General features: G+C 42.4%; 2 protein-coding genes across 6 annotated transcripts in view; both read right to left on the reverse strand.

Moving 5' to 3' along the window:
* The window catches only part of cep89 (centrosomal protein 89), a 29,626-nt gene extending 26,911 nt beyond the window's left edge, over positions 1–2,715 (reverse strand). For 2 of the 4 annotated variants that reach the window (XM_055507383.1, XM_029144633.3), the window contains exons 1-4: positions 2,431–2,713; positions 2,061–2,167; positions 1,512–1,658; positions 972–1,155 (exon numbers count right to left, since the gene is read on the reverse strand). In XM_055507383.1, the coding sequence (XP_055363358.1) occupies positions 972–1,155; positions 1,512–1,658; positions 2,061–2,167; positions 2,431–2,469 (477 nt within the window). In that variant the 5' untranslated portion in view covers positions 2,470–2,713. Of the gene's footprint in view, positions 1–971; positions 1,156–1,511; positions 1,659–2,060; positions 2,168–2,430 lie in introns of all 4 variants that reach the window. The other 2 variants (XM_055507385.1, XM_055507384.1) reach the window with 1 other exon arrangement.
* Positions 2,716–4,885: 2,170 nt separating this feature from the next.
* Positions 4,886–23,084, reverse strand: rhpn2 (rhophilin, Rho GTPase binding protein 2). 2 transcript variants are annotated; one of them, XM_029145043.2, is made up of 15 exons: positions 22,865–23,084; positions 18,840–18,955; positions 15,883–16,011; positions 13,479–13,554; positions 12,935–13,012; positions 12,700–12,824; positions 12,450–12,616; positions 11,225–11,412; positions 10,991–11,147; positions 9,910–10,029; positions 9,642–9,830; positions 9,205–9,251; positions 7,532–7,678; positions 6,319–6,474; positions 4,886–5,825 (listed from the first exon to the last, which is right to left on the reverse strand). In XM_029145043.2, exons 1-15 carry the CDS (start codon positions 22,925–22,927, stop codon positions 5,571–5,573), a joined length of 2,013 nt encoding a protein of 670 aa, XP_029000876.1. In that variant the 5' UTR covers positions 22,928–23,084; the 3' UTR covers positions 4,886–5,570. The 2 variants fall into 2 exon arrangements, with proteins under 2 accessions (XP_029000876.1, XP_029000875.1); XM_029145042.3 differs by having other exon boundaries at positions 9,175–9,251.
* Positions 23,085–23,700: the final 616 nt, after the last annotated feature.

Raw genomic sequence — 23,700 nt, forward strand, 5'->3', positions numbered from 1 at the left:
AAAACACATTAGAGTAGGGGAAGCCAATCCTGGTCCTCAGGAGCCCATGTATTGCTTGTTTTCCAAGTAGCCCTGCACTTACAGCTCCTTACTGGCTGAACACAACAGATCCAGGTTAATCAGCAGTAGCTTGGCAAGGAATAGTTGAAAAACATCCAGGACGGTAGCTCCTGAGATCCAGGGTTGGCTACGCCTGCATTAAAACAATGCGAATGAGTCAAAGTGAATGAGAATGAATTAATCTAAAACATTTATTTATTCATTTTATTTTTGAGACAAACTATAATGGGTCTATGTTTATTGCTTTTTTTGCTATTTATTTACTTTTTGTGCTTCATGATTATTTATCACAGCTAGAAATCAGCTGGCCATAAAAAAAATTGTTTTGAAAAATCATACCTATGTCACACTGTATTTTATAAAATTTTCTTTTTCAACACTCACACACATTCTGAATCTAAGGAAGAAACTGGGTACCTTTTAATAATATGTATAATTTAATGCTACATCTTTAAAAGTAACCTTTAAGAGGAGTCTGTGAGAAGGGAAATAGAGTGAATGTGGAATAGACTCAGGAGATATAATTGGGATACTAAGCAGAACTAGATGTAGACCACACTGAACATGATTCTACAAAGCATGTGTAGCAAACTGTGGTAAATACTGACAAAGAGCTACTGGTAGTCTTGTCAACACTAATTAACACAAAAATCATTAGCATAATCTAATGTACAGTACAAGACTTAATATATAAAGTACCTATATTTTATGTACAATTGTGCCTCCCAGTGGATATTATTAGTATCACATTAACACACTGTTGTAGCATAACTTTGATAAGCATCAACTGGCAACATTCTTTATATGATTCTAGTTTGGAGAGACCTTTTAATTTAAAATTTGTATTATACTTCCAAAAATTCATTTATAATGATAAAAATATTACTTATAACAATATGGTATTTCTTTACCTTCGATTTTTGTGGCAGAGAATATACAGGTCCTGAGAAATTATCTTCACTGCCCACAGTCTGGTAAACATGTTCCCCCCTGTCATCTTCTTTCTCAACTTTTTTTTCTTTGTCCTCCAACTCCTCCTCTGGGTCAGGAGAGGATAGGCGAGGCTGACTATCCAAAGCTTCTGACCATTGGTCTCTAAAAAAAGAAGGGATTATATTTTTCAGAGCAAAGGTGGAGCTGTGTGGGAGTAACTTGCCATGCACAAAAAGGTAAAAGCCTATAACTGAAGCAGCTAAAAGAAATCATGGATCAGCAGTTTTATTTTTCACACCTAGATAATGTTTTTTTGAAGTTGCATGTAATCCTAGTCAGTAAAAAACTTGGAAAACTTGGTATATTAGATAGAGAGTCTCAATTTAACAAGGAATAAATTAAGAAGGGAAGAAATTGGGAAGCAAGTGTGTATTCAATGGGAGAGTAAGGTAATTAAAATCATTTTTCATATAGCATGTGACAAGTGCGATAAGTGTACTAGAGGAATAATACAGTACCTGGTGTAAAAACCTGGGCTGATGTCTGGGTCAGATCTAAATGATTCTGATCGGTCACTCTCAGAAAATGATCTAGGTCTGGCAGGAGGGATGGCCCATGTCTGTCCAGTAAGAGAGGAAGACAATATGGCTGCTGCTAAGGCTGATCTGTGGATAAAAACATGCAACATATTAATACAAAAACTATCGCTTATGTAGGCATTTCGTTATATTATTTCTATTGTTATTAGAAAAGGGAGTCCAAGTTGAGTTTACTGTACAGATATAGTATGGGTGACTGGATAACAAACATTGTCTCTCCATAACGCAAACTATTAAAATGTTTTACCAACTTGAGCAATTAAATTTGTGGTTATATAGGGAGTAGTCACAACAAGTCATAACATTGCAATGACATTTAAAGCACTTACAGGAACATATAAGAATTAAACCTTTCCAACACATTTCAAGGATAAGTTGTTGTTTGCCGTCAATATCAAGTCAGGTGTTTGTTGGGAATAAACAGGGGCAGGTGTTTGGTAAAGGTAGAGGATAAGTACAGTACAGTACCTGGTCCGTTCAGGAGAGGGGTCTGGGCTGCGGGGGGGTGGGGTACGAGGCACAGCAGGCTTTGGAGCAATAGAGGCAGCTGGGATCAAGCCATGAGCTATGTGCTTCTACACAACACGCACGTACACACACAGGGAAAGAGAAAAACTACCAATATTTAAACGTTCTTACATATAATCAAGATGATAGTTCGTATATAAACTTATTTATTTAACGTGAACGTATTCAATGTTGAAGGCTTTAAAAACTTACTTACTACTAAATTACTAATTACTAATTTTAAGTAAACCAGGAACATCTAGATTAAATAGGAGCTATATGTGTTTAGCTGGCTGCACGATCATTCCTTTTGTAATACATGCAAACTTACAAATTCGTTGTCCTTCTTCTTGAAGCTGAATCTCAACATACTGTACTGGTGACGCTAAATAGGATTTGGACACTTCACTTAACTAGCTAGCTAAGTAACGTTATTGCTCCAGTAAATATTTTGTTTATCGACTTTACTCATTTGTACCATTACAAAATATAATTGTCTGTTGTTTCCAGTTGTTAACTGTCTTATACCTTAAAGCTATGAAGTAAAAATAGCTAAAATGAGTGTTCAACAGGTTTGCTAGCGCCAGATTCCCCGTATCTAGACGCTTCAGCCTAAGAAGATACTTCGCTACAAAAATGTCTCTCATTGGCTGAAAATGGAACCAGCGGCCAATCAGCGTCTGGTATAAATCGCATAGCAACTTTGTAGCAACCAAGTAGGCAGTGACCTAAGCAACAGAAGGCGTTGGATGAACTCCATCAACCTTGCCAAGCAAACTTAAAAAAAGGCTTCACATATATAATAGTATAATATTATTAATCGTTGTAATACATATACCTTTCTTCCTCTTCACATTGTTCTTAGTGCGTTACATTAATTTTTAAGCTACATAAGAAAATAATGTAAACCTAAACTTTTTTTAAACATGCCTGAGTTTTTATTACACCTTGAAACACTGTAGGTTTTTCACAAATTAAGCTAAAAGATAAACAAAGAAAAAAAATATTTCGCTAAACTCTATCCTTATCAAGGTGTGTGGGAGAATAGCATGGATTTTCAGACATTTATTTATTCATGATTTACAGCCTTGGCCTGTGAATCATCCAAAGAATTAAATGTGCATTTTATCAAATATTGCACTTTGACCTCTTGAAATAGTTTCATCACAAAGCCTAAAGCCTAAAGTTAACAAAGCTGATTCATGCAGTGTTTACTTGACTTGTAAAAAAATACCAGGGGAAGGGTTGAGGGGGCGGTAGACCATGTAGCCAGTATATCACACAGTCAACCTTCTGTATATAGACAGGCAGGCATTTTACTCACATTCACAGCTGGAGGCACTGTTGTCCCCCATTTACCACTGCCTACATGACTTTGCACTATGGGAGGAAACCTACAAGCTCCCACACATTAACCGAACAAAAACACAGATGAATATCTGAGGCCATGGAAAAAAAGACTTAATCACATGCCATTTCTGTGATCGTGGATTAGGACATCATGTGACATTAGTCCAGACTCTCAACAGTCAAAAACCAGGAGTCCAGTCATTTCCAACCTGCTTGGTACATTCAACTGCTGAGATACAACCAAAATGCACATTTAAAGCAGTAATGAGATCAAATTTGTCCCCTTCTTTTTATTAAGATTTGCCAACATTCACACCACAGTTGCTAAGCAGCAAAAAAGAACATAAAAATAACAAAATCTGAAAAATAAGCAAAGTCATCCTGAAAAAGTAAAAGAAAGTCCCTAACCCCTGCATGTACAGTACACCAAGGCAGTTAACTTTAGTATGCACTTTGAAATGCATGGGAAGATCGATACCTACGTTGGTACATGCAAATGGTAGTACTCATTTAAAAAATTACTGCACATTTTGTTATACATTTGTAATGATTTTTCTTCATGATTTAGCTTAAATGGCACTTGATACATTACATACGGTAAACAGAGACAGTAAAGAGAGTTATATATTCTCAGTGTTACTCTTTAAAAACAGCTTAAAATATTTTATATACACAAAATCTTCCAGTATACAGGTTCACCAAAGGATTAAGCAACTAGTGAAATACATTCTTCCAAAAACCTTCCACTAAATCCAACGTGCAAAAAATTCATGACTTGACCATTCACTAACAGGTAAATATAGATATTTTTGTGTATTTTTTATTACATAAATAATTTGATTATCAAATGTGTATAAGAATCTACTTTGTAGATAAAGAAATAGTCCAACACTGAAGTGTTAGCAAAAGTGGGATGTGACAAAGATTAAGACAGGGATAAATTGTCAAAACCTGACAGTGGGCTTTGATCATAGTCACTGCTGGGTGACTGGCTACTTAAGGACAATGCAGGAATGTCATCAGTTTGCCCACATTCTTCCCTTCTGGAGGCATAATAACTTTTAATACATCAAGATTCACATTAATAGAGACACAGCATGTGTTAACCTAAAGAATGGACAGGCTGCCAGGAAGCAGCATCACTGCTAAGAGCGTCGATGAAGAGGCAGGATGGTGAATCGCTCATCCTGACAGAAAGGCATTTTGGTCTGTAGCAAAACTAATATGTCAACACCAGTATTTTCATTTACTCTCACCACAAATAGTAATCCTAAAATGCTGTCTCACAAACACATAGATGACAATATTCCATAACTAAAGGTATATATATATATATATATATATATATATATATATATATATATATATATATATATATATATATATATATATATATATATATATATATATATATATATATACCTTTAGTGTAAATATGTATGTAAATATATTAGCAGCTTTTAGAACATTGCATTCACCAACACTGCCTAGATAAGAAAATTTGCAGGCACAAGTTTTCCATCAAGCACTGCTTAACATACTGCAACAAGGTTACAGCTACTGTAACTATAATCCTATAGAACATAGAGATTATCTGAACTTCACAGTGCACTGCTACATTAGTACACCATGAAGCCAACAGGAGACGAGTTTAGAAACAGAAGCACCCCCTTGTGTGTGTCGTCCGATTTGTCTGGAGAAGACACAATCAAATGAAAGTTAAGCTCTGGAGCCTGTCTCAGTGCCGCATGTATATTCAGCCTGGAATGACAGCTGGTGACTTCTTCCCACAGGGGACACAGCAGTACTGAGCTGTACGCACACTGGCATGGTACACACTGGCTTTCCATTATGTTTAGTCTATAATCTACTTGACTTCAACTGTGAAGGTGCCCGTATATTAACATAGACACTTATATACTGTACCGTATTTGGCACCACCACTTTCTAAGGCAGGTGGATAGAATGCCCCAACAACACGGCATTCCAGCGGTCACCCAAGGGCACAGCCACGGTACCTTAGAAGTGCCAGAATGACAGTGCAGTACTTTATATAAGCCAACTTAGGCTCAATATACATACTGCACAACATGTGCAGACAGGGAACAGGCGGTGGTTTGATCAGTATAAGGCACTGTCTCGGTTTGCATTTGTGCTCGTGAAGGTTTTGTTCCAGGGAAGGCCATCAGAGGGGTCTGCTGTGGGAAGGCTGAGGGTGCTGGCACTCTTCAGTTTGTTCTTCAGACCCCAGCTGAGGAAGGATGACTTCTTGCTCACTTTGCGAGATTTTGTGTTCTTGCCATTGTCATCGTAGGCCAGACAAATCATGGAGTAGGTCTTCGGCAGATTTCCACAGAAAGTGGCACTCTTGGTTGGCTGGAGAGAGGGAGATCAGTGACATTAGCTGAACAGTCCCTGTTGAGCACCATATAGTGTCTTTATGGCAACATTTTGTCACTGTTGTCAATGTAAAATAATATATTATTATTATTATTATTATTATTATTATTATTATTATTATTATTATTATTATTATTATTATTATTATTATTATTATTATTATTATTATTATTATGGTGTGTCCAGATTATAAAAGGGGAAAAAGTGCTCATCTCATAATTATGATAAAAAAGCTAATGTAATGCTAATGTAGCTAATCTTACAATGAGATTATTGCAGCTGACTTTATACAATAGATGTAGGTCAAACTCAAAGGGATTTTTGGGAAACCATGAACTATTTCCGCCTAAAGAGCTATTTGAAACTTCGTTCCGTCATCTGACACAAAGGCTGATCCCAGTTTGCCAACAAAACCAGTCACCTTTCCCCACTGCCAACATCCACGGAAACAAAGAAGTGACAGGCATACCATGGAGGGGCTGCTGTCCATTATGCTGACCACCTGGATGTCGATCCCCTGCTGATTCACATCCTTTAACAGCCGCATCACTTCGCTCACACTCATCCACTTGCATTCGGTGTCGCCCACGCTGACAATGTAATCACCCTCTTTGAGGCCATCAGCCTGGAAAAAGACGTGAGGAAGAACAGAGGTCTTTAGACAGAAGAACTGGTGAAATGTTGTGAAACAGCAGCAGACACAGTAAATGTTTACAATGGAGCGTTTGTTTGAACAGCAACTAAGTCAGGTTCACCTACTTTTTTTCTGAAAGAGGCAGGTTCGGCCCCAAACATAGCTTTCATGGAGTAGGCAATACGGAGTGCATGTATCAGAGTACATGTATTGATAGCTGTGGGAAATCGGCCCTATCTACATGTGCATGAGAGCCTTATCTGTGTTCACCGGAGGAAGATCAACAAATCTGTCTGTTCTATAACAAATCCTGCTGAGTGCAGTATTAAAAGTTATAAAGAATTTGGCCTAGTTAAGCTTATGTAATACTACTAATCTGTTTCTCTGCAGGGCCTAATAAGTCTCTATTCTTTGTCAGCACCACTTAATGAGCTGTCTGGGAAGAAGTGTCTAATTCACTTAGCCGCCAGGCTGGATGAGGAGGGGGAGGAGAGAATCAGGACCCGGAACTTGATTCCTGCTTAGGTTTCAGAGACTGATTTATTTAAACACAGATAACAGTGTGTATCATAACTGTCTGGTGCTCAGTATGCAGGTATGCCTGAAATTTCAAGTTTTTCCAGTGGAGACCATTTTGTTTATACCGTTAGTTAAAGTTTCACAAGCGTATTGACTATGAAAAAGGGCAATAACTATTATTAAACATTATAATAATGAGCCGCAATTGGCGCTACAGGCTACAAATCACCTGCCACTCAAGTCAAACAAAGTCACAGTAAACCCTGAGGTGCACACACCAGACATTCGGAAACCTGACCTAGGGCCAAAGATGTTGCATTGTTGTTTTGATTTGATTTAATAGTAGCTTTGCACTCAAAAGGATGGAAGGGTCAAAAAGCGATGTTAGAGCGGACAGTGACACTAACCAAAAATAAAATACAACGACACATGTTACAGAATTTCTTTGGTCTTTCACTGGTCAAGTCTTCCATGTCACACAGACGTTAACTGAAAGGTTTGCAACACAACTCATGTTGTGTTCACTCACAGCAGCTGGGCAGAGCGGGTCCAGTGAAACCACCTGCACGGGTGATTCTCCTTTCAGTGTGAAACCCAGGTCTCGGTCTTCAGGGCAGAGTCGTATTGTTCGAGGAGCGGTCCACCGCTGCTTGGCTGAGAAGACTGACAACGGGCCCTAAGACAGCGTGGGGATGCTGTGGTTAATATGGTTTTATAAGCTCAGGACGGTAATATCCTGTTGAGTTCAAAGGAGTCAGACAGCGCATGGGGGAGAATTGAATTCCATCCTAATATTCCACTTGTATTTCCACACAGGGGGGGTTACACAATACTGAAATCCAGCTACGGGACCTTATATTAGAGCCAGATTTATAAACCTAGGCTTTGGCTCCTCTGCAGACTTTTGAACCAGCTACAGTCATCTGCAATATTAAGTGCAGTATATGTATGTATGCATGCATGTACAAGCACATTTTTTTTATATTTATTTAAAAAAATATCCATTGTGCACATTGTTAATTGGGACTTTTGTTAATGGGTTTCTATGTAGTCTGGAAGAGGCCTATTTTTGTTTTGCAGAGGGTATCAATTAAAATAAAGGATATCCTATTAGTAAATGTTTTTTAATTATGTTCTAATGTTTTTAATGATAAATGTTTTACTGTATTAACTACATTTATATATGTGTAACATAACTGATGCAGCAGACAATTTTCCTCTGAATTAGCTGAGAGCAAATTGATTATTGGTACTGAATGTACATACTTTCGTTCTGTTTAGAATATCTCTCTTCTAGTAAGTCTTACATGATGCCTGGTGCTCCCGTTTCTCCGATTATCACTACAGCAATTAAACAGAGTGCTGGGTTTAACTCGTCTCTCTCTCTCGGGGGGGATTACAGTCTTGACAAGAACACTATTAATGAAGAGCTCAGTGAATTATACAACAGGAGCAAGATAAGATAGTTCAAAGAGGTTCCTTACGCCTCGTGCCCACTGAACATCCTCTGACCTCTTTAGCAGTTATTTGTTTGCAAGATATTCATCTTGAAATTGAAACTGAAGAGACATACAGTACTAGCAGCTGAATGTCTCTTTGAGACGATGGGAACAGAAGATATGCTTGATTGTGACATATTGGTGTCTCCTCCCAGCCACCACCATTATAATAGGACTAGTGCAGTAATGAAACCGTTTACATTTTAGAATGGGCTACCCCATTATCTCAATAGTATCTATTGAGGGAAATAACCTTTTAAACAGGTTTCAAAAGATCATTCTCGTTGATTTTACCACAAAATAAAGCAATATCTTTTTTGGATCGGTTTATTTCCCTCAGTAGCAAAACTGAAGTGTATGGTCAAAACTCCTGCAGTTTCCCTCTGGTTAGTTGCTTTGTTAGTGTAATTTGCTTTTTTTTACTTTTTAGGGGGTCGGAGGCTGAAAGTCCAAGAGGCTTTGTATACAACTTGTTGTGATGAGATGGTTGTCAAATGTATCAAAGCTTCCAGGAGACTCAGCCTTGGTTGGTTGTATTCAGAAATAACAGAAATTAACACTTAATTTAATAATCAGAGTAATTCCAGATTAGATGCTGAATAAACCAACCAACCATGTGCAGCACACAATACAACGATGACAATGAGTGTAAGAAGATTAGTAACCCACATACCAGCATCTGGAAAAAGTCGGTGACTTTCACCTTTGTGGTTGCAGGAACCTCCATCTCTGCTTTGTGCTCTGTTTTAGCTGTGGGAAGAAATGCTGTCATTCCACAGTGTTTGCTTTAAGAGAGGCGCGTATGGAGCTAGAAGGGCAAACATTACAACATCTGTACTTGGAAATAAATGTCACTTATCTGGTCTGATTGCAGCAGGTGTGGTACACAACACAGATGCTGTTTTAAGAGCTGTTTGCCGAGCGACAAACCCAACTAATCAACACACGGCTCCTGCTGGACTCTAGTGTTTGTTGTGGTGACACTAAGGTGGCTGGCTAGTTTCTATGTCAACCATCTCACACAGAAAGAAAAGCCGCTACTTAATGGGAACTCAAACAAGCCTAACAGCTGCTCACATAGTACTCATTTCTAGCAGTTTAATGTCATCATTGTTGTCGTCTGCTCTTCAAATGACTCACAAATGATGTCTGGGGCGTCAGTGTAGTCTGTGAATTCCTCCTCGCTTTCGTTATCACTGTGCTTTTTCAGCGAGCGCTGGTGGCTGGCTTTTAAAATGTCCTGCATGGCGTCCATCTTGTGCTGGCACATCCCGTAAATCCTCAGAGCCTCCTCGTGACCCAAGATGGCCCGCCGAATGTGCGCTTTACCTGAAGAGACAAAATAAAACGCCGAGTATGAAGACGCGAGGGAGGAGACTAATGAAAAAGCCCATTTGCTGGCGCGTACCAATGCGCTGGCGCTCATCTCGGTTCTTCAGGATGTCAAGAGGAGAGCGGCCGTCGGGGAGGCGATCGTAGACCTGTGACAAGGTCTTCTCCTGCTGGTCCTCATCATCATTGGGACCCACTGAACACACAGAGAACAGAATTACGGGTTGAGAGGAAATCATCATCCAATAACACAACACCCACACTTTAAGCTATAAAGATAAACACAAGAGAAAATTATTACTATGAATAACCAGAATGAACTTGAAACAGCCTCTGTTTTTCTTAGAACTTGCAGGTCACGTTTACCAGGCAAACCTGAAGCAGCAGAGCTTTCTAGAAGGCTGAGCAGCCAGCATGCCAGAGACAATGTCAGTGTTTATTTAGCAGTGTTTGTGGTTAATCTGTTTACTACAGCCACCTTCATTCTGCTCCGTCCCTGGGACGGGCCTGCGGGCCGTCGGTAATTGCTCTATTCTCCCGATTCACACAGGAATCTGTTAATGAGCCGCCGAACTCAAAGCTGCTCTGCTCCGTTGTTCCGCTATTCAGTCCTGTTCAATTCACAGCCCGGAGCAACGCTGCACTCATCCACTGCGAAGCTTCATAATCTATGTGGTCTAATATGCTTTTCTGCTTTTTCGTAAATAAAAAATGGGGATGAGCTGATAAAGTGCTAGTGCAAAGCTGGAAATAACAAATTAATCTATTTTTGCGGTGTTTATAAATCAAGAACTAAATCAGTGCATTACAAAATCAGCAACAGTGCTACTGCCTCTAATCAAGAAATCAAAGAGTCCCAACTTTACTTTCCTCTCGTTCAGTAACCAGCTGTCTTTTCTTATCTGTCTGCCACTCAGTAAACAGGCAGCATCAATACTACCACTTGATTAAACTGTGTCTGTCTCTTTCAAACTATCCTCTGTCTATCTTGCCACTTGCCAGAGTCCCTGGAAAGCCCAGCATTTCTGTCCCATACAGTGTCAGAGAAAGAGAGAAATGCTAAACAGCCGTTATGCAACACTGGCCCTGGTCCATGCGACGTGACCAACAGAATGGCTCCTACTCGCACATCTTCATCTGCAAACCGGTTTACTTACACTGGTGGTCGAGCAGCGCTGAGGCTACGAAGTAGTGAGCCATGGAGCGGTAGTGGTTGGTTTTAACTTGTGATATGGTGGCCCACAGCGAAGGAACATTGTCTTTGATTGGGGTCTGGATCATGGACTGGTGGACTTGGTCGTAGATTTCAGAAACCTAGCATAAAAAAGAAAGAGGTTCTTAAAAAGCTCTGATCTGGACAGAAATCATCTGTGCGGGTGGCGTCTTCGCACCTTTGCAGCCTCCTGGGCCATCTTCATCAGGGTGTTGAACTGGTTCCGAACGCCAGGCAGCGCAGTCTTTTCGAACAGACACTCCTGAGCCTGGGCAAGCATCAAGCGAATCAACATGCTGAGCATGGCGGGACTCATGTCGTAGCTGGGGGTGTGGGTAAAGGTCTCCTTTAGCTGGTTCAATATACCTGGGAAATGAATGGAGGGAGATCAGAACTACCTCAAAACTAAATTAGAGCAAAACATAAACATGTGTGTACACACATTTTACCAAAGGAACTCTAATAGTACTAATGTGTATTTGTATTTGTGTTTGAGCAGTCAATTCATTTTTATGTGTTGGTGCTGGCCCATAATTAATGACACACTCTTAAACAGATGTCTCAGGAAGTTCTATATGAAGTCAAGAAAGGCTTTGTGTAAATCATGTCCCCATGTCCTCATTTCTTGGTCCTGTTATTTTCTAACCTATGTTATTCATTAGCGGAGGAAAACTCGTTGCTAGCAGTGAGCTACACGCCTCTGCGCCTCTTTCAAACTGCGCCAACTTTCCTAAATTAGCTCTAGTGTTCAATAAAAGCAATAAGACGAGCTGCATTCCAAATGGGCAAGCCGAACTCCTCTACAGCTCATTCCTGCACAGATTAAAAACCTGGCAGCTGAGAGATGCAGACAACTTAATAACAGAGAACGGCTTCAACCGTCTTCATCTTAGATTCTGCAGTTGCTGGTAGGCTCCTCCCTCCCTCAGAACCTGTTCTGTGTCCCTTGCTTAAGGGCACTGCAGCAGCCCTCCCTCAGCACTGCTGCCTGGCACGTCCCAGTTTACTACTGGCTTCAAACAAGTGACAATGTTCCTCATAACAGCATAATTGTTTAACTTACTACAAGCCTAAATTATGGCCATCAAAAGGAGCATAACCAAAACCCTGGCCTGTACGCGGCTGTAATTATACCGAAATACTCCTCGTGCTGCCAAGTCATAATTCTATCAAGACCTGTCTGAGCTTCCTGTAGCCTCTGAAGGTTGGAAAACCAGTTCACATGACTTGTGCTTTCTGGAGCTCAGCCATATCACATGCAGCCACAGAGACACCAACTGCAGTTTTTTCTTTATCGTGGAGTCTGAGGTTAGGGTAAAATGTCTGTGTTCACCAGTGTAATCTGTAGCATTTGTAGTGGTTTGTGCCCTAAGTAAAAGCATGTGGATGTGGACGTTCACTACCTGCAGCTTTCTGAAAGGAAGAAATGGCCTCCACCAGCCCAACTGCTGCCTGCCGGTTACTGCGGGAACCCATCTGGGAGTAGAGGGCTGCCATGTTGAAGAGGATGCTGGCTTTCTCCAGGGACAAGTTCTGCTGGCACACGGGCACTCCAGTGAAGGAGTCGTACCTGATAGGAAAACAAGAGATGTCGCTATAATACTGTACGTATAAACAAGTTATTTCTAGTGATGAGCAATAGCTGGTGTGTACCAAGTGAAGAAGATGCCAATCTGGTGGTTGGGGGAGAAGAAGCGGCTCTCTACCAGAGGAAGGTGGCTGAAGTATTTTGCCAGCAACTCCACCCCAGCCTCAGAACGACTTGGTGTTCTGCAAGCCTAGGACAGGAACGGGAAGAGACATGAAACAGTCTGGAAGACCTTCAAAGTAGGAGTCAAATCAATTCACTCGAATCAAACACGAAATGTGGATTGTGAGTGTCCACTACCTGTCGTAAGTCCATAAGGTCAGCAATCTTTTCTTCATAACTGTTCCCATCTTCACTGTAGTGTTCCAGGATAAAATCCTGTTAAAAAAAACTCATTTTAGGTTCACAGGCATAAACCATTCCACTCTCTCACCTGAGACATTTGTTAATAAAGACACAAGTGTGATTAGAGTCAGTAGGAAGAAAGGAATGACCCTGCTTGTAAATCTAGTCAGCGCCTCCTACAAGGCCTGTCATTAAACCAGAACAGGATGCACTGTGATACAAAAGGTGCCACAGAGGCATTTAAAGGTCCGGTGACTCCCGAAATACTCAACAAGCCAAGTGTCTCAGTAATACTGACCTACTTTTGAAGAATAAAACAGTATTATTTATTTATGTACATACTGATAACAGCACAGCAGCAGGTACACAAGGTAAACACAATGTGACCCAACTTTATTTATGACTAACCTCAATTTGATTTCAAATCCTAGTTTTCTTTGAGTTTTTATATCTTGAAACTATTAATGAACCTTTGACAATAAAATAAGTTGAGCAGTACCTTGAAAGGTGTGGAGAAGTCAACTTCCTTTGTCTCCTTCAGACCCAGAGCAATGAGAGGGATGTTGGCCGTTTCCCTGTACACAACACATACAGATGTGAGTATAAGGCTGACACCATGTGATAATGCAACAACTGAATACAGCACAAGCTGTATTAAAAACATACTCGTTGATAACAATGGCTGCGGTGCTGGAATCAGACCAAACACCAGCAATGAATTCATCGTTTAGTTTAGTTTGTGTTTTGCCCTAATTCTCATTTCAAAGAAGGCAGGAGCTGGTTCTGTCGCAGCACACGCTGCAGGAGCTGGGATTTAAAGGTGAGTGGGGCCCCCTGATCCCTGGACTGACTCTCTGATCATTCAGGAAGTGGTGCTAACATTTATTGGAGGCAAACGGAAAACAGGCTACACTAATAAACACCATGTTATCTACACTGCTGCTATAATGGCTAGAATGGACCTGGAGGTCCTTGCTGTTGACAGGCAAAAAGCAGATTCAGAGCAGGACATAAACCTGCTGCTGATCAGACAGAGTCTGACAAACAAGCCTCACACCTACTAGAAGTCCAAAAGTGAGGAACAACTGTTCCAAAAAACAAAGCAGGAATCATAGTAGTATAAAAAGACACACTTAAACTAGTCTCCTAAAGGATCTTTTCCAAATATTTTACAATCACCTGCTGAGCGCAATCTCTTTAAGCGCACCAGGTCAAAGCCAGAGAGCTGAGAAAAACAGGTCTTCGTGCTCATTCATCACTTGATGATAAGGAAAGCATTCCTCTGGCACACGGGCTGTGTGAATCACAGAAAACCTCATTCATCAGTAACGGGACAGCGCGAGATAGAGCCTACAGTGTACTACTCCATTAGTACACGGGATGAGATCACGCTGGTGTTTTCTCTGCCTTGGCAGAGGAAGGGTGGGGGGTGAGGATATCAGCTCTGCAGGGAACCTGCAAAGTTAAAAGCCTCTGAGAAGCTCAACTGCGAGCGTGCACAGACAGACAGGCAGGCAGGCAGGCAGGCAGGCAGGCAGACAGGCAGACAGACAGACAGACAGACAGACAGACAGACAGACAGACAGACAGACAGACAGACAGACAGGCAGACACACAGCGGGTGTAGACATGGAACAGGCAACCACTATCAACATTTACCAGTCAACAGCAGATTCTGGTTTACAGAAAAAGTCCAGCACAAGTTGAACCAGGCCAGAAACTACTCACCACATACTGTGAACAGTATGTTCTGTAAACAGTACAGGTCTGATCACAGTAAGACCCGCTTGGCTTCTCTTAGAATACAGAACCATTCAAATCCAAGCCAATTAGATGTTTAGTTAATAGTACAAATAAGTACAAACCATTCTTCCACACTATTTCACGTAGCTAAGTTAATAAGACGGCTGTTCAGTGTTCAATGTTTATATATCAATCTACTATCAATCAGTTTAGAAGCTGGAGGACTGCGTGGAAAGTAGTATTTCCTGCTCTGTGGATTAGGCCTCATTGTGTCGGCGCAGCGTGATCCCACTGACAAACAGAGTCAGGAACGACAGTAAATGACAGCGCATCAACGGAGATGAAGTCACAGGATGTTAACTACACCAACACAGGTATGAAGGGCCTTTTGTCTCTCTGCCATGTGAAACACTGGAGAACAGGTGAGGGTTTCACAGCCTTTCCATTGTCTTTGCACAGAGCGGTGAACAGGTGCCTCCTGAAGAAAGGCCGGCGATGTCATTTGTGTATGCATGAAAAAATAACACGGGATTTAGAATGAGACACAGCTGAACTTCAGAAAGAGGTCCACACTGTGTGCAGCCCGCAAACAGACCAGCGTGATTTATTGAAACCAGGTGAAATCCTCGGGCCGTTACAGCACTGAAACCTCGTAATCCAAACGAATTAACGAGGCACAAAGACTGGGTCTGTAACTCATTAAAATTACCCAACAGTCGTCCTGAAACAACAGTAGCCACTTGATTCTTTTAGGCGATAACAGCGAATCCAACTACACAGCGCGTGTCCTGTCACCATTAGATGTTATTTACCGCACAGATGGAAGTCGCCCTCTAATTACCGCACATCTTTCCCCACGGGCTCAAAGCAAAATTGTATGTTTGCGTATCAGTCACCAGGTCGTTTGTGTCTAACCAAGTCTGCGTCGGCACATGACTGAAGACACGCATCCTGCTCCGTGATCCACGCCCTGCAAACTTGACACCAGCACCTGTCACTGTCACGCACACCGTCGGCTGCTGCCTTTGAGTTTACACATGGCCCTCGTCCTGTCCTTGTTGTCGTCGCCATGCCATATAATCTAGACCGGCAGAGCCCGTTCATATTGTCCGTGTTTGTGATTAGCAGAAGCAGCCCAACCGAGGTAGAAAAGCACTTACTGGGAGCTCTGGTAGACGTCCACCGAGCTGTTGAGTCCCTCCAGCTGTCCCATCAGCAGCTGCAGGTTGGCGTTGACATAACTCAGCTCCAGCAGGACCATCTCTTTCACTTTGTTGTTCGACGTCGCCCTGCGCACAAAAGAGAGGAAATGCAGCAATTGGGAAATACGTATTGTGAGTCATAAAAGCTTTGAAATCAAGACAATGCGCCAAAAAAGAAACGCGAGCCTTCGGTTTTCCTGCAGCTGATTACAAAGCAAGCGCTTCAATAATGGGCGTCCTGAGCCTCGACCTGAGCACGTGATTTACAGTAAAGCACGTGCCATTATTTACAGCTGGAGTCCTCGCGTACTGTAGCTTCACAGGTTCCCTCCCTTGGTAACACACAGTGACAGCAAAAGCACACGTGAAAGCAAGTTAATGTGTGCATGTTTCTTTGAAACACATGGCAGGTGCTTGTAAAAACGATATTTTAATAAATGTGAATGGACCTTAAGGGGGGGAGATGTAATGTGTGTGTGGGGCTGCAGGATAAGATCCTAGAAGTAGATTCTCTGAGCAACAGAGATACAGAGACAACCTATTGTAGTCCAGAATTTACAAGGCATTGTTCATTTGTGAAAGGACCGTGTGTGATTCTCATGGAGCCACAACGTTACAGTGTCACCTCCAGGGTCTAATCACTGTTTTGCAGTGGATCCCCGCTCGTCCTCTGTCAGTCCAAACTAACTGAAGTGAATGACTTAATCGACTTGGCAGCGCCGTCCGCCCGTCCCTCACCTTAACAGTGTAATTACAGTGTAATTACACAGGATGTGGAAGGTGACATGTAAGAAAACTGCATCTACTGTTAAAGGAGATAAAATTGATTAAAATCTGGCCACTGTACTGTGAAGCACTACTAACTGTAACCCATCCTTTCTGTACGCTGTAACATAATATGGACATCATCGCTGCTCACCAGTCCCACACCGTGACTTCCCTTTGGCAGAGTGGAGGCTTTCTGAAAAGGTTTGGCCTGTGGAAGAGGGACTGCGGTTTGGATGGACTAGATTCTAGCGTTCTAGCCTCAAGACTATAATTAATATCCAATTCATGAATCTAATACCATCCCACAGAGTGTGGGAATCTCAGCGTAAACCAGCGAATGCAGTTTCCCCATCCTCTTCTCTCTTTTATAGACTTTCGTCACAGGTCTTGTCGTGGAAAACAGACTTTCTTTGCTGCTAACTGGAGACTCTTTATTGTCTGTACCCTGCATTTTGTTGTTGCAGCTGATTGTGTATGTATTTAGCGCCAACCTAAAATTGTCGCGTTTCAAGCATCGCCAAAGTTTTTCTTGTGTTGTTGTTTTTTGTGCATTGGTTGATATCTCTGTAATCTTTGAGATCAGTATGCAAAGACAAGATAAGAGCAGAGCAAAGAAGGGAACTGGTTTGACCAGACCGTACTCCACCTGCTGCTGCTAGCGACAGGAATGCTAAACAGCAGAAAGGGAGAGAAAGGGAGGCAGCTGAAGAGGGAGGCAGAACACGACAAAAGACGCACACTCTGGTTCTTTCCATCCCTTTTCACAAGAGGTCCACATGATAATGTACTAAATTCTGGATTGTTTACAAGTGGGAAGCTGGGATTCTGCCTTTGGGCCGAATACAAGGACTACGGTACCATGACGACCCTGTAACACACGCCACAGAAGATGCCGTGTGCACTGATAACAGGTCTAAAAATCACAGAGCTTCCAGTTTATACGGTGAAGTCAGCAGATATGGAACTCCAAAATGCGTTGGAGCTGTCCTCTGGGCTGCAGCTACACTCTCACTCACCGTGCAGTAGCCCCTGGCCTTGGCCTAGTCCAATATGTGAAGGACTGAAGGAATGTGGAGGCATCCGGGGCTGACGGTAGGCTCAGACAGGGCTACTGAACACATGCACATTCACTGACAGACACAACAACGCTATCCCTCACCAAAGAGGTCTGGGCCCGAATGGAAGGAGAGATGATACACTGTGACTACCACAGCGCACAGAAGGGAAACACAATAACAGGAAGAACAGCGCAACTGAACCCAATCCCTCACAGTAGCCATGTAACCAACTCTGCCCTGCTGATCCTCAGAACATTCCACTCGCCTTTGCATTCGTTTGTTAAAGCCTCTTTTTTTCCAAGTTTTCCTGTAGAATTCCTATAATTAACTATAATTAAAGTTACAAAAAGATGACATGCGACACAGGGGTTTTTCTGCCTCCTATTTTTGTCTCACAGGCAACTGAGAAACTTGTTTTTCTAACAAGTACAGCAAAGGTTCTGCTGGTGTTTCTCTTAAAACACTATTTGATTCCTAAACTAAACTCCAGATTCTCCAGGACTTCAGTCGACAAAACTCCAGTCATCACAAGTTCCCGTTTACACAAGACTGCACTGACCGTCGATCTGCTGTGTGCAAATCCACTAAAAATGTCTGCATGGAAATTAAATATCTTGATGAGGTCATTACAGACACTGATGTTAAGCCGGGATACGATTTCTGAAAACCCTTTGACTCTAAAGCTGCAGAAAGGAAACACTAAGGAAGGCAGCTGTATAAATGTATAATTCTGCACCTGCATCCTTTCAACAATTGTGAACAGGAAGCAATAAGCTTCACCAGCCAGTAATTAAAGCTACAAAAGGCTCAGCAACATGTTTACATATATAAAGGTTACTTCTAAGCCACTTATCACGGCAGCCTTTTTGTTTCCAGAGAACATGGAATGCCCCATGTCCACATTGTTCATCAAACATGACCTGGCCCCTTGTTGTGAATGTTGTAAGTGTTACAAAGAAGCGTGACACACTTATGGAGGAGGTCACCTCAAACTCGTCCTTACAACAAGAGATCAGAGGGAGCTGAGCAGAGGTCAAACACAGCGCATAGCAATCGCTGGATATCACGTGCAGCCACGTCACTACTCACTTCAGCAGGTTCTCTGCGCCAGCCCTCATTCGCATCTCCTTGATGATCTCCTGGTTCAGAGAGGCGCGTTGGTTCTGCACTTTGCTCCGTCCGGTCTGGGCGAACGGGTTGCAGCCCTGAGGCACAAGAATTGGTTCATGTCAGCTGAGGATGACAACTTATTCAGGGAATCAAGAGTCACGCTGAGCGCGTCATGAAATAAAGCAGCAAAACTGTCTGTGTACATGAATTCCTTAGTGATGGATAATTATAGGTTGCAGGCATAAAAGGTCGACTCTGTTAATTGTTAAGGTGATTTTTTATTCATGCCGTTGGTCTAAAGCGCCTCATATCATCATCAGTGGATTAATCATCATTAAGCCAAGACTGGGTTTAAAAAAAGCTTTGAGCTGTCAATTTACTGAAATTAAGGTTAAAAGTGGAAAGACACATGCACTCACTCCGTTTGAGTATGTGTATGTGTGTGTGTGTGTGTGTGTGTGTGTGTGTTCATGTTGTGTCCCCTTGTCAGTATCACTAATACAAGCGACCCAGCCTTCCTAAGTCAACACGGTGTCATGCTGTAGCCTTACAGATAAGCGGGTGTAGGACATTCATAGCGACTGACTCACAGCACGCCATAGGTGTGGTTTGAGACCAGTCGGCTCAGTAGAACCAGTTCGCTCACTGTCCTCAGCATGGGACACTTCGACAACCTTGTTCCTTTTGTGACTAAGTCTGAGGTCAGCAGCAGAGCTAGCTTCGGTTTCTACCCAACAAGCTCAAAGCCGAGAACCAGATGTCACAGTCGTTAATGAGCAGGCGTGACAAAGGACGCGCATATATGACAAGTGTCGTTACGTCAATTAGCATTTTTCTTTTTAATTTTAAAATGGTTTACCTTTTCTTCTGGGTGAGATTCCATTTAAATTAAAGACTGGCTGACGACAGCTTGACTCAAGAAAGGTCATTCACTGACAAGGCTGTCACCCTCTGGAGTTGCTGCTTTAATCAAGTCAAACGATTGCAACAAGTGTGGACATTTTGTACTGTAGTTAATGTACAATGACCACTTCGCTATTGTTCCTTCAGGTTTCTTGTGCAAACACTTATGTGACATGAAAGTGTAATGATTAACCCTTTAAACTAAAACACATCAGGAAAAGGGTGTGTCCGAGCTGCAGTACGTCATTACGTTAATAGCAGCATCATAGTTGAGCTGTGTGTGTGTGTGTGTGTGTGCGTGTGTGTGTGTGTGTGTGTGTGTGTGTGTGCGTGTGTGTGTGTGTGTGTGTGTGTGTGTGTGTGTTTGTGTGTGAGGTTAATGTTACCATAGCAGCATGTTCTCATGTTTATCAGCATCACAAGGAAATGATGGAAAATTCTCTAAAAAGTTATGCTGTTTCAATTGATCTAATTACTACAATACGTCTGATCATCGTGACTCAGTCCAAAAGCCGCATGACCTGATATCACTTTTTTTGGTTTCATATCGTCTTTGATGATGTAATAAATGTGTACTGAGTTGCGGCACTTCCGATTTTAACAGCTCGCCGCAGAAACTAGCCGTGGAACAGCCTCGCCCACCAGAGTGAACAGGGAACTGCACCCCTGCTTTTCTCTGGCACAGACGGCGCAGTGCAAGCTTTCTCTGCAAGTCAAACACTTCATCAGAACAAAACCCAAAGAGGCCGGCGCATCATCATCTGCAGCACATCAGAGTCCGCTGTCTTAAGCAGTGGTACATGGTTCAGCTGGTTATAGGTGGAAGCACTACTGCCACGACCCTATGGATGCATAACAAAGCCTGCCCATGAAGCTTTTGAGTACAGTAAATGCAGTAAATCCCTAATTGACAGGCAGAGCTAGTCCATCATTTATACAGTAGCTTTGACAGGTTGTTTACAAAAGGCTGTGTATCATTCAATGCACTCAAAGGCATCTGCTGTTAGACAATATTTAATCACAGCTGTATATTTCATATTTTTCCATTACAAACCGACAGAATCTAAGCGTGTCTCCAAGTTGAGGGAGTTTGTCTGGTTTGTGAACCAGGACACATGTTGTCAATTTGTGTCTGTGGTCTGGCTGAAGGACGGCCGCACACCAGATGCTACGTCAATGCCCTCTTTGGCTGAGGTGCATGAGGAGAAAAAAAAAATAGCACGCAGTTTCTGCTTTTTGTTCTGCCATGTTTCCATTCTGCATCAAACCCAGTCGGACCGCGGGCTGGAGTGGAGCCAGTGGACGGCTGCGAAAGGAAGCCCCGAACCGCAACAGCTCCCGGGAGCGTTGGTCGACTCCAGTGAGGCCTTGTAAATCATTAAAGCCATTTTCACCCCAAAGCGGGGCACGACGGGTGGAAGCAAAGATCGTCCCGGCTCCACGTGGTTAAAATTTGACAAAAATCGCTCCGAACTGCAAATCGGACGGCGTCGAAACCAGGGCGCAGAGCACGTTGCGCTGTGGTTTTCCGCGAATGTGCAAAGCTGCAGATACAGGGAATGGCTTCCACGAAAGAAAGTCAATGTTAAACGCCGATAAAAGCAGAGGACGAACGAGACGTAACCACAGAGGGAGAACAAAAAAAAATAATAGTATGAAAAATCTTTTAGTCTTGTGTTATAGTAATAAAGGAAATGGTTTCTGACTGAGGAATTAGGTTCTCTAGTCTCTCTAATGCCCAGACCCCGGCTCCCACTGACCTTTTTATAGAAACAGGAAGAGTCACACAGAACCTAAATCCAGACAGCATTCACACAGAGATTCAGGGGGATTCAGAGACACAAAGGCCCCGCTCAGAAGTCCATCTAAACATGCTCGTCTATGAAAACACCCCGGTGGAGGACACAGGGGTAAGTGTTGAGGGGACGAGCCGCGGACCGTGACACGGCCGAGGAGGGTAAAAACACGTTAGATAACCAGCCTGTGTGCGAGCCTCAAAACCCACAACTCACCCGTACACGCAGAACTGGTCGGGGAGGTTCCTCTGCCCGTCCGGAAGAGGCCAATGCAAAGCGTGCGAGGGCATCCTGTCAGCTTATTTACATAATGAGCAGAGCTACGCTGAAAGCAAATACTAGGCAAAACCTTTGGGTGGTTTGCTCCTGTAGCACCTTCCTGCGTGGATCTGTGGAGTTGAGCTCTGAGGAACTGATGACCTCATTATTTCCCCTGATTAAATGCTACAGGACGAGAGTGACGGCAGGGGACGGTGGCCAATCTAAGGTTTATCAGGGGGCATCAACAGAGCCTTTAATCAATCCTTTCACTGCCTGTTGCCAATCAATCGGGCCCCTGACGGATGACGGGGAAGATGAAAAAGGTAAATTATGGAATGTTTGGCCACTGCCCTTATCTGAAACAGCAGGAGACGCAGCTATTCTCAGAACAGAGGCGTTTGGGAGTGGTTGGTAGGAGGGGGTCTGGTGTCACTGCTAATTTGTGTTGTAATTAATTGGGATCCCCCCCCCCCCACACACACACACACAAACCAACACACACACACACACACACCTGAAGGTGACACTGCTTTAGTTTCTGCTGCTGTTGGTGACACATCACGAGGAGGTGCTTTTAACAACGGCAAAACTATACATGAAACGCATTGTTTATGTGTGTCGAGCAATTGTATTCTATTTATTATGTTTATCAAACATATATATGTATTACGGATACGTTTATTTTATAAGGAATGCAGCTTGAAAGCTCGTACATTGATGACGGAACCTCGTCGTACTTGCACAAAGGTTAACTACAACAGGACCGAACAAACTGTAATATACTAATACAAGTCCGATCTATTAACCGTTTAAAATATTTGAAACGTGGTGTGAAGCAGAAATAAAAAAACTAATAAATATTTGATTATTATTATTATTATTAAATTTTTGGGCGCAGTAAAAAGCCTAATGTATTGCTTTGGCAAGTTAGGAGTATTTCAATGCTTGTCGTCCACTTCAATTTGTAAAATGTTACGATATATAGTGTATAGTAGTGTATATTAGTGTACATTAGGAACAAACAAACAAACAAACAAAACTCACCTTTCTGAAATAGTTGCTGTCTCCTCTGCTGTCTTTACCGTTTGGTAAAAGAGTGTCTGTCATCCTGAAGGTGAAAACTCAGACGATCTCCGAAGAAAAAACACACAAGACTGTTCAGAAGTGGGTTTAACTCAAAGAGCTGGACGCTCAAACACACCGCAGCTGCTCAACAGGTGAGTATCCTCTCTCCTCCCGATCTGCGACTGCTCTGATTTCCCACAGCTCAGTCGGAGACGTTTCCAGGTCGAACCACAGGCTCCGCCCACCGGGGAAAAAACAGTAGAAGAAAATGGCCCGCGTGGTGCGTTCACAGGTAGCCCCACAGCGCCGGACATCTGGCCCTCTCAGGTATGTGCGGTGTAACTCACGTAATGAAAAGACCGTTTACACAACGCAAATCTTATTTTGAAGGCTGACTGGCGCTGAGGTTAGTAGGCCTGGTTGCACCATCTGGTGTACGCGCTGGCCCCGATAAAGTAGATGCTGAAATAGCTTGGCTGAGCCAATTAAAGGGAAGCAAGTGGGTTAAGAAAGACAGGCCTCGCTGTGATAAAACCAAGATAGAGAGAAGACAGAAACATTTACAGCTAAGTGCTAAAAACGCACCTCATCACCTTTGCACCCATTTAATTTACAAAATAAATTTCACATTTCAAAATAAATGCAACAACTACCGCTAAAACACACAATTTATTATTATTACAATCCCAGCAAAGTAAAATTACAGTTACATATATGCAAAGTGGCATCTCTAGGAATCTGCTGGGAAGATCCCAGTATGCACTAAATCTGTTTTTTAAAACTTCCTGAGAACACGTCACACGTTGTCACATTTG

This window comes from Betta splendens, chromosome 3 (assembly GCF_900634795.4).
Source record: "Betta splendens chromosome 3, fBetSpl5.4, whole genome shotgun sequence".
NCBI lineage: Eukaryota > Metazoa > Chordata > Actinopteri > Anabantiformes > Osphronemidae > Betta > Betta splendens.